The sequence below is a fragment of the Penaeus japonicus genome, unplaced genomic scaffold (genome assembly GCF_977035675.1).
Source record: "Penaeus japonicus unplaced genomic scaffold, GWHDUDI00000001_assembly GWHDUDI00000017, whole genome shotgun sequence".
NCBI lineage: Eukaryota > Metazoa > Arthropoda > Malacostraca > Decapoda > Penaeidae > Penaeus > Penaeus japonicus.
Window position 1 is genome coordinate 24,045,836 of NW_028234419.1, and position 11,107 is coordinate 24,056,942.

An 11,107-nucleotide genomic window follows, 5' to 3' on the forward strand; every position below is an offset into this window, starting at 1 on the left:
TCATTTTCTTTCTTCCTTTTTTCATTTATTATTATTACTATTTATCTTTAATAGAAAAACGATCATCTCGTGATTATATATCACAATATTTTCAAAACTCCAAAGCACATATAGTTAAGCAATAAAACAAGATAAAGTCAGACAAACTGATAATGTCAAATACTAAACAATAAAGGAATATTTCAACAGAACGACAGCACCGCGTCTTATCAGCCAAATTAAAGCAAAATTAATCGGTAAGAATCCACAAGAAATATTGGTGAAAGCAGTTAACGGTTACGACAAAGATATAGGTTAGTCGGCCCGTGTACCGTAAAGCTGTACCGTCGATTGTGCAGTTATTGTAGTACCGGTATTTAGAGTGAGAGAGTAAGGTTGAACTGAGATCTCTCTTTTTGGTCGTTCGAGAGGACTCCCCTACGGCGTGTAATGGCTTCTCCCGCATGATAATGATTGTGTTCATTTATTGGTAAACATGACCATTCTTCACCGTAATGATAATAGTGTGATATGTTATGTGTATGATTAGCATTACGTCATAGATCACTCTCTATCCCTTTCCTACACCCACTCCTAAAGTAATTCAAAGTATTTTTTGCATTTAAAAAGATAATAAGTTCACTTTCATATAAAATTTACATTACTAGTTTGTGGTTATGTGTGTATATATATATATATATATATATATATATATATATATATATATATATATATATATATATATGTGTGTGTGTGTGTGTGTGTGTGTGTGTGCGTGTGTGTGTGTGCGCGCACGCGCACATATATATGATAAATATATATATATATATATATATATATATATATATATATATATATATAAATATAATTCATCCCTATAACAATACCCCTAGATAATATTCATTTATCTATTCTTTCAAATTTACATTTTGCGTTTTTTTTTATAATTAATTCTATATCAAAGTTTCGTTTAATATCAGCTGACGACCGAGAAATAAATTATCCATACTTAATTCACTTTCGTAAAGTAGAGCCAAAGTATTGAGCTGAAGATCCAGGAAATATAAAGCTATTGCTTCACTTGCAACATGGGCGAGGCCATTATACCAAACGGGGGAGTCTTTGGGAATAGTGAAAGTGAATTTTTTTTTTTTTTTTTTGCAACATTGGCGAGGCCATTATACCAAACGGGGGAGTCTTTGGGGAAAGTGAAAGTGAATTTTCTTTTTTTTGGATAAATCACAAATATTAAAATTGCATTGATTTAACCACATCTGAGCTTGAATAGTGATAATGCAGTTATTATGTCACATTTGTGGGGAATATATACATGTACATGATTCATTTTTCACAAGCAACAATACATACACTCACACACATATATCTTTTTTCTCTCTCTCTTTGTATATAGGCAAATAATTGCACATAATGTGTGTGTGTAATGGTAATAATGATGATAAATATAACGTATTAAGGCGGCCAAGTCCATTCCGGGGGGAGGACTTAAATCGAAATAGAAAACGCATCTCGACAGATCAAAAGAAAACGGGAATCCGCGCGAAGAGAAACGAAAACGGGAAGACAAATTTCCACTCGAAGATCGATCTCGTTTTCTCTTCCTTGTTCTTCGCTTTGGACGACCTTGAACGACCTTGAATTTGCGATTTGGGAGGATGTGCCTTTCACCTAGACACATGGGATACTTTCTCACCTTGAGAAATTTTCTTTGTGATAGTTTTTCGCGATCTCTCTTCTGGTGGACGATATTGGGGAGATTTTTTCAGGTGAGATGCGACGAAATTTTATCATGTATTTCTATTGTTTGTTTTTTTTATATTCGTTATCTTTATTTGTTTCATATGCCCTTAGCATATTTGGTATTATGCATATATTCATATGCATTTGCTTTCATATGTATAGAATATATTTTAGATATTTTCTGTATTCCAATTTTATAAACGCCTTGTCTTGAATTAAATCAACTATGCTATTGCCCGCTCTCTGTCAACCTCTGTTTATTTTACCAATATAATATTAGTCCTTTAATCTCCTCATTGTCAATATGAACGATATACGATATTTTATAATCCATATTAACTTTTTTATGACTCCTCTAGACAAATCAGTTAAGCCATAACGAAGAAATATGTAATCCAAACTAATCGAATAACAAAACGGAAAGTCGAGAGAAAAGAAATTCGAAAAAAGGAAACCAGAACACACCACAAAAATGAAAGAGTGAAAGAGGGTATATAGCATCGTCTGTTTTCACTCACGCCCCTAAGAACGTTTTCTCCGTCTTTCTAAAACGTTTTCTCTCCGTCTGCGTGACCTTGGCTGGGTCATCGGGGTCCCTCTCACGGAACTAGGCGTGACTTTCCCTCCTGTTGGTAGAAAGGGCGAGATTTCTTTGGCACTTTTACTCTCGCTTTTCGGGCCGGTGAAATTTTGAGTGTCTTGTTTATTTTCATGTATTGTTATTGTTGTTCTGATTATCATTATCATTGTCTTTATTAGTATTTGTCTTCATATTTTCAATAAGAACGTCGTCAGTATATTTCTGAAAGATTGTGTATACTGATCACAGAGCATTTTCAATGAATTGAGATTGTATGTCTGATGCAACAATGATGTGCGACGGGATTGTTACTTTTTTGTAATTAGCCTATAATAGTATATGTAAAAGTCTACGGACATCGCACGTCGTATTTTAAAATCGAGTCCACGGGAGATGAATCAATAGCTAATTTTCTTTCTTCCTTTTTTCATTTATTATTATTACTATTTATTTTTAATAGAAAAACGATCATCTCGTGATTATATATCATAATATTTTCAAAACTCCAAAGCACATATAGTTAAGCAACAAGTTAAGTAAAACAAGATAAGTAAGACAAACTGATAATGTCAAATACTAAACAATAAAGGAATATTTCAACAGAACGACAGTACCGCGTCTTATCAGCCAAATTAAAGCAAGATTAATCGGTAAGAATCCACAAGAAATATTGGTGAAAGCAGTTAACGGTTACGACAAAGATATAGGTTAGTCGGCCCGTGTACCGTAAAGCTGTACCGTCGATTGTGCAGTTATTGTAGTACCGGTATTTAGAGTGAGAGAGTAAGGCAGAACTGAGATTTCTCTTGTTGGTCGTTCGAGAGGACTCCCCTACGGCGTGTAATGGCCTCTCCCCGCATAGTAATGGTTATATGTTCATTGATTGATAAACATGACCATTTTTTCACCGTATTGGTAATAGTATGATATGTTATGTGTATGATTAGCATTACGTCATAGATCACTCTCTATTCCCTCCCCACACCCACTCCTAAAATAATTCTAAGTATTTTTTGCATTTAAAAAGATGATAAATTCACTTTCATATCAAATTTACATTACTAGTTTGTGGTTATATATATATATATATATATATATATATATATATATATATATATATGTATATATATATATATATACATATATATATATATGTGTGTGTGTCTGTGTGTGTGTGTGTGTGTGCATATATATATATGATAGATAGATAGATATAATGCATTCCTATAACAATGCCCCTAGATAATATTCATTTATCTATTCATTAAAATTTTGCTTTTTTGCGTTTTTTCTTTAATTCTATACCAAAGTTTCGCTGACGACCGAGAAATAAATGATTCATACATAATTCACATCCTTCAAGTAGAGCCAAAGTAATGAGCTTAAGATCCAGGAAATATTGAGATATTGCTTCACTTGCAACATTGGCGAGGCCATTATACCAAACGGGGGAGTCTTTGGGGAAAGTGAAAGTGAATTTTCTTTTTTTTGGATAAATCACAAATATTAAAATTACATTGATTTAACCACATCTGAGCTTGAATAGTGATAATGCAGTTATTATGTCACATTTGTGGAGAATATTTACATATACATGATTCATTTTTCACATGAAGTGTTATGGCAAGCAACAATACATACACTCACACACATATCTCTTTCTCTTTCTTTGTATGTGATATATATATATATATTTATTTATTTATCTATCTATTTACATATATTTACATACATATACAACATATACACACACACACACACACACACATACACATACACATACATACACATACACATACACATATGTATGTGCGTGTGTGTGTGCATATATATATTCATATATACATGAATATATATATTTATATATACAAATAATTGCATATAACGTGTATGTAATGGTAATGATGATAATAAATGTAACGTATTAAGGCGGCCAAGTCCATTCCCTAGTCGGGGGGAGGACTGAAATCGAAATAGAAAACGCATCTCGACAGATCAAAAGAAAACGGGAATCCGCGCGAAGAGAAACGAAAACGGGAAGACAAGTTTCCACTCGAAGATCGGTCTCGTTTTCTCTTCCTTATTCTTCTCTTTGGACGACCTTGAACGACCTTGAATTTGCGATTTGGGAGGATGTGCCTTTCACCTAGACACATGGGATACTTTCTCACCTTGAGAGATTTTCTGTGTGGTAGTTTTTCGCGATCTCTCTTCTGGTGGACGATATTGGGGAGATTTTTTCAGGTGAGATGCGGCGAATTTTTATTATATATTTGTTCTGTTGTTTTTTTCTTTTTTTAAATATTCGTTCTTTGTATTTGTTTCATATGCCCTTAGCATATTTGGTATTATGCATATATTCATATGCATTTGCTTTCATATGTATAGAATATATTTTAGATATTTTCTGTATTCCAATTTTATAAATACCTTGTTTTGAATTAAATCAACTATGCTATTGCCCGTTCTCTTCCAATCTCTGTTTATTTTACCAATATAATATTAGTCCTTTAATCTATTCATTGTCAATATGAACGATACACGATATTTTATTATCCATACTAACTTTTTTATGACTCCTCCAGACAAATCAATTAAGCCATAACGAAGAAATATGTAACCCAAACTAAGCGAATAACAAAACGGAAAGTCGGGAGAAAAGAAATTCGAAAAGACTAAAAAAAAAAAAGCATCTCGACAGATTAAAAGAAAATGGGAATCCGCGCAAAGAGAAACGAAAACGGGAAGACAAAATTTCCACTCGAAGATCGATCTCTTTTTCTCTTCCTTGTTCTTCGCTTTGGACGACCTTGAACGACCTTGAATTTGCGATTTGGGAGGATGTGCCTTTCACCTAGACACATGGGATACTTTCTCACCTTGAGAGATTTTCTGTGTGGTAGTTTTTCGCGATCTCTCTTGTGGTGGACGATATTGGGGAGATTTTTTCAGGTGAGATGCGACGAAATTTTATCATGTATTTGTTCTATTGTTTTTTTTTATATTCGTTATCTTTATTTGTTTCATATGCCCTTAGCATATTTGGTATTATGTATATATTCATATGCATTTGCTTTCATATGTATAGAATATATTTTAGATATTTTCTGTATTCTAATTTTATAAACACCTTGTCTTGAATTAAATCAACTATGCTATTGTCCGCTCTCTTCCAACCTATGTTTATTTTACCAATATAATATTAGTCCTTTAATCTACTCATTGTCAATATGAACGATACACAATATTTTATAATCCATATTAACTTTATGATTCCTCCAGACAAATCAATTAAGCCATAACGAAGAAATATGTAATCCAAACTAAGCGAATAACAAAACGGAAAGTCGGGAGAAAAGAAATTCGAAAAAAAGGAAACCAGAACACACGCAAAAAGTGAAAGAGTGAAAGAGGGTATATAGCATCGTCTGTTTTCACTCACGCCCCTACGAACGTTTTCTCCGTCTTTCTAAAACGTTTTCTCTCCGTCTGCGTGACCTTGGCTGGGTCATCGGGGTCACTCTCACGGAACTAGGCATGACTTTCCCTCCTGTTGATGGAAAGGGGAGATTTCTTTGCCACTTTCACTCTCGCTTTTCGGGATGGAGAAATTTTGAGTGTCTTTTTGTTTATTTTCATGTATTGCTTTTGTAGATGTTATTGTTGTTCTAATTATCATTATTATTGTCTTTATTAGTATTGTTCTTATTATCATTATTGTCATTATTAGTATTATTGTTATCATTATTGTCATTATTAGTATTATTGTTGTCATTTGTATTATCACTATCATAGACAATATCACGCTGGAATATCGTTTTAATATATCAGTACTTTTTATGTGATATATTGCCCATTCGTTAAATATGGACGAGTTCATTATTCTAAGGCGGGGGAGTCCGTATGACCACAGGTCAACAAGTCGGTTATAAAAAGTGAAAGCTCGCGGGTTGTCTAAAGTGTATCCCATAAACGTTGTTTATCTCTGTAAACTTACGAAATGATGTATTAAGATGTAAAACAATATAGTAATACAGTGACACTCATGCATAAGAATATATATATATATCCATACTAAAAATATAATACTACTGGTAATACTAAAGAATCCATGCTTCACTCGGAAAGACTAAGATTTCCACTTTTCACAACCGGACTAAACGATTTCTACCACGGTGCTATGGCCGCCTAACCTACATACTCAGGTTTCGACCGTTAAGCTGCTATGCGATCCTGTTACCTTCTGCTCTCTCTTTGTCTGCTATGACCTCTGCTACTATGACCTCTTTGCGGTTAGTAGCATGTGCGGTTTGGAATATCATGTGTTGTGATGGTGGTTTTGCGGTATTCAAGTGTTGGTGCTTCGAGTTTGTTTCTTGTGCGGGTGAGAATTGTAGATTGGTATTGAGACAGGCATAGATAAATATATTTATTATGTAATGGATATGGATATATATACACATATATATATATTATATATAGATATGTATATAGATAGATATAGATATAGATATAGATATATACATCCATTGAATATTCCTTTACAAATATAAGTTCACACGAGCAACTTTCCTCACTTGTACATAAGAAATGCACACGCACACATAAAAAAACAAAACCGAAAAACATAATTCCGACACAGTAATTTATAACTAGTGGAATTCATCATAGTAACGACGGTTTGGCAAACAGGGCGAGTCCATTATCGAGCGAAGGGGAGGAAGGTAGGTGAAAGGAGAAAGGTGACAAGCCGAGAGTCGAAAGCGAGAGTGGAAAGGAAAAACGCATAAGCGAGATTTCTCTCGTCCTTGCGTTCTCTCTCTCTTCCTTTCTACGACTTCGTTGACCTTGCAGTTTTGTTTTAAGGTTGTTTGGCTCTTTCACGATGGTCCAGGTCACTTTCTCTGTTGGCGGAGAGAGATTTCCCGGTGAAAATTTTCTAACAAAAGTAAAAGTTCTCGGGCCATTTTAGTGTTATGGATGAACGTCGTAAGCCATTCTAGAATTAAAGGGATTGATAAGGGTGATGTCATTAGCGCAATATTGAAAAAAAAGAACATAATAGTCATTAAGAAAACGTATGTACAATTGGCACTATAGTCATCCTCATTTTGACTGGCATGAATTCGCCATAAGCTGTCATAATTTACATGACTGAATGTTTTCATAGTCAGCTACTCAACGCTGAAATCACATACGTTTCTGAGGAAAAAAATTCAGTCTTAAAAAACACGCGAAACATAATTAATTTCCCTTCCTCGAAAAAAATAATACTCCGACAGTGGAATTTAGGTAAAAGACCGAGATTTTTATATATAAATATATTTTTTTTAACTCTTCTACGTTACTTCGACATTGGATCTATGCATATTCATATCACTATCACTCTGTTATGGATTATTATATGTGCCATTTAGATGTAGCGGTGGTTCTGTATGGTTTTCATTCCTCCAGCCCAGTCCGAAGTAACTATTTACCGACTCCGGTGCCAAGACCTTTCCCAATGTCATTGAGTCCAGGTGGAAGATTGTCCTTTTATCAATAGGATAAGAGGGTCTTTATCTTTTCAAATCGGGATTCGCCATGTTGCACACTTCACCTTATCTATTGGTCTCATCACGTCGCGTTATCGTTCAAGTCGAGAACCACGTCGCCTCGGTGGGACTCGTGCGTGTGGTTCAGGAAGTTGTCCTTCATCTCCTTCTTGAGCAGGACGTTCCACATGTCCTTCGAGGTCACCGTGTCGTGCTGCGGGTGGTGCAGGAACACCTTCTCGCCCTTGATCAGCGACTCCACGAACTTGTTGCCGTTGAGTTCGTAGAGGCTGTTCCTCTTGACGAAGCTCACCTTTCCCGCTTTGGCCAGCACGCCGGTCAGGTAAGCGTCGTCCACCCACAGGAAGGGCGTGGTGGTGCTGGCGTGCAGGAGGGCGTGCGCCGTCGACCACGTCATCAGGAAGGCGTTTCCGGAGCAGTACGGCGGGTACGTGCGGTTGCCGTACTCGCGCGGGTCCACGTACCACTTGGACTTCTTGTCCCGCAGGACCGTCATGCCCTCCCACACCAAGCACTGGATCTCAGGCCTCGCTCGCTTCATCCTCCTCGACGCGTCCTCAAGCAGCAAGGCCTTCGCGCCCTTGGAATCCTTCGCCGATTTCTCCTCCCTCGGTTGCATCGCGTTTTCAGTGCTTCCTCGCTGTCCCTCGGCGGCGTGTGTGGCGTGGTTCAGGAATCTATCGAGCGCGAAGATGTTGACAAAGACGTCATCATCCGTCTTGACGATGTACTTTGCTCCTTGGCAGTATTCCCTGATCCAGTGCATGGCCGTGAGGGCCTTGTAGCTCAGGTTCCTGTAGGAGTCGATGAAGTCTGCCACCACCATGTCGTGGTACACCATGCTCTCCTCCCGCAGCTTGTTGTGGATCGAGACCTCGTTGGATTTACCTACCACGAAGATCACCTGCAACCATCAAGTCGGATTATCATTTTCGAACTGATAATTAATTGTGCTCTCATTCTGTTCTCATTCAGCCGAGCAGGGATAACTACCCTGACTCCCTCCCCTCCCCTCCCCTTCCCTCCCTCCCCCTTCCCATGCACGCACCTTGTGTCTGGCCATCGGGTACCAGCGCGGATTGCCCCACGTGGCTCGGATGACCTCACGGCGTGGTGAGTTTTTAGGTGCCGTGTGCACGTAGATGATGACCTGATGGCGTACGAAATATCTGTCATTGAAATTGATATAATTTTCTTGATGCATGTGCGATATATATTGTGTGATGGATTTTGTATAAGCCAAATGGATATTGTGAACATCTGCGTCACAGTTAAAAAGAGACGGTTACTATGATGGTTGGCAGGGATATTTCATACGATTCTGTTAACAAGTTCAAAGAATGATCTAGAAAAAAATATATGAAAGCAATACGTAAACAGATATACTTCATAAATCACCAGCCATACTATTCCCATTCAGTACTAAAAGACGCACGAAGACAAAAGAAAACAAACAAACCCAGATTTACCTCAACATCGGCCACCCTGCAAAAATTATCTTCGACAATGAGGTACTTAATTGGGATCTTCGAAGGAGCCATGAAAGCGGGGGTGGTCGGTCCCCAGCTGCTCCTAGCTCGACTCAGTGTCTCCTTTTCCTTTTTTCTCGAGATCTGGAGGCAGGGGAGATTATTTTCACTTTTGGGAAAATGTTTGGCTGGCAATCCGTAAAAAAAGAAAGACAAGGATTTACACGATGTTATTTTTATATATATGGAGAGAGAGAGAGAAAAAAAATGTCTCTGAAGTGCATTGCTATCAGGAAGAAAGGAAGTTCCTACCACAACTGAGACTAGTTATTAGAGCATATCTAACACGTTATGAACCGAAGACGACGAAGAACAAAAACAAGAAAAAAACATACAAAACAAGAAATTAAAAGGAAAATAAAAAAAGATAAAGAAAAACATAAAAAAAAACACATACAGAACAAGAAATAAAAAAAGAAAATAAAATCAAGCGGAAGAAAAATCACCCAAAAACAAGAACAAAAAAACAAACATACAGAACAAGAAATAAAAAAGGAAAACAAAAACAAGATAAAGAAAAAGCATCCACCAGAACGCGTCACCTTCGTCCCATTGAGAAATTCCGCAATTAGAATGGTATCCAAGGACTGTGGACAGAGGCTGAGGAAGGGCTGGCCACAGGGGGGAGCAGGTAAGGGCTTCCAGGGATCATCCGGGATTTTTTGGATCTCCCCTTTGCTCAGGAGCACCGATACCGCCAGGGATGTTGGTACCGCGACCAGTAAGAACACTGCGAATCTTGCCAGAGTACCTGCGAATAGAGGAAGTTTGAGGTTGTGGTGCATTTGGTGTCAGTCACTTTGAGTTATATGGTGTTTTGGATATATATATATATATATATATATATATATATATATATATATATAATTTTTTTTTTTTTTTTTTTTTAGATTGAAAGATCGTCGTAAAAGCTCTTCCGACAAAGAAAATATCATTATCAATAGAATAGATATATACATATATATGAACTAGTGTATAAAAAACATTATCCATTTTAAAATCCCCCTCCGCCGCCCCCCCCTCAAAAAAAAACAAAAAAAAAAAACATAATAAATCTCTCCATGCATAGTGAACACACACTTCCAGCCTTTAAACTTACCTAATAGTTTACGATACTTCCTACGCGTTATAGCTTGCTGAGATGCCCCCTCACGCGATACCATTGTGGCTGATTCGGGTACAGGGACTTCACTGGTTATCTGGAAGTTACGATTGATAGTAACTCGTTTTACTATATTAGATTAATAGGAATGGGATCGCTATATGTGGCTTTTAGTTTTCTTATTGTGGGAGGTGCGTTTCCTCTTTTTTTTTTCTTATGTTTCGGTGTGTTTTTGTTTTTTGTTCATTTTTTGGTTCTGTTCATTGTTGTTTCAGATTTTTTATTTTTGTTTTTTGTTTTCATGTATGCATGTCTGGTCTCACCAATGCCTGTAATTAAACTCGTGGCAATGTATATGGTAGTGGAATTCAAGTTATTACGGTGGAAACTCTTACAGAAGATCTCAGCACACACACACACACACGCACACACACACACACACACACACACACACACACACACACACACACACATAAATAAGAGAGAGAAAGAAAGAGGAAGAGAAAGAGAATATTAATCAAAATATTTCCCAAGACGGATATTTTCACTATTGATTTGCAACTTGCCATTGATATCTGCAACACATTGCTCAGAGTTGTTGTTC

General features: G+C 36.8%; 1 protein-coding gene across 1 annotated transcript in view; it reads right to left on the reverse strand.

The window, feature by feature from the left end:
- Positions 1–7,529: 7,529 nt before the first annotated feature.
- LOC122267419 (beta-1,3-galactosyltransferase 1) overlaps positions 7,530–11,107 on the reverse strand; it is an 11,224-nt gene continuing 7,646 nt past the window's right edge. Inside the window, exons 2-6 of the mRNA XM_086545747.1 lie at positions 10,501–10,600; positions 9,944–10,152; positions 9,342–9,485; positions 8,921–9,022; positions 7,530–8,776 (exon numbers count right to left, since the gene is read on the reverse strand). Of these exons, the coding sequence (XP_086401873.1) occupies positions 7,934–8,776; positions 8,921–9,022; positions 9,342–9,485; positions 9,944–10,152; positions 10,501–10,564 (1,362 nt within the window). The 5' untranslated portion in view covers positions 10,565–10,600 and the 3' untranslated portion in view covers positions 7,530–7,933. The remainder of the gene's footprint in view (positions 8,777–8,920; positions 9,023–9,341; positions 9,486–9,943; positions 10,153–10,500; positions 10,601–11,107) is intronic.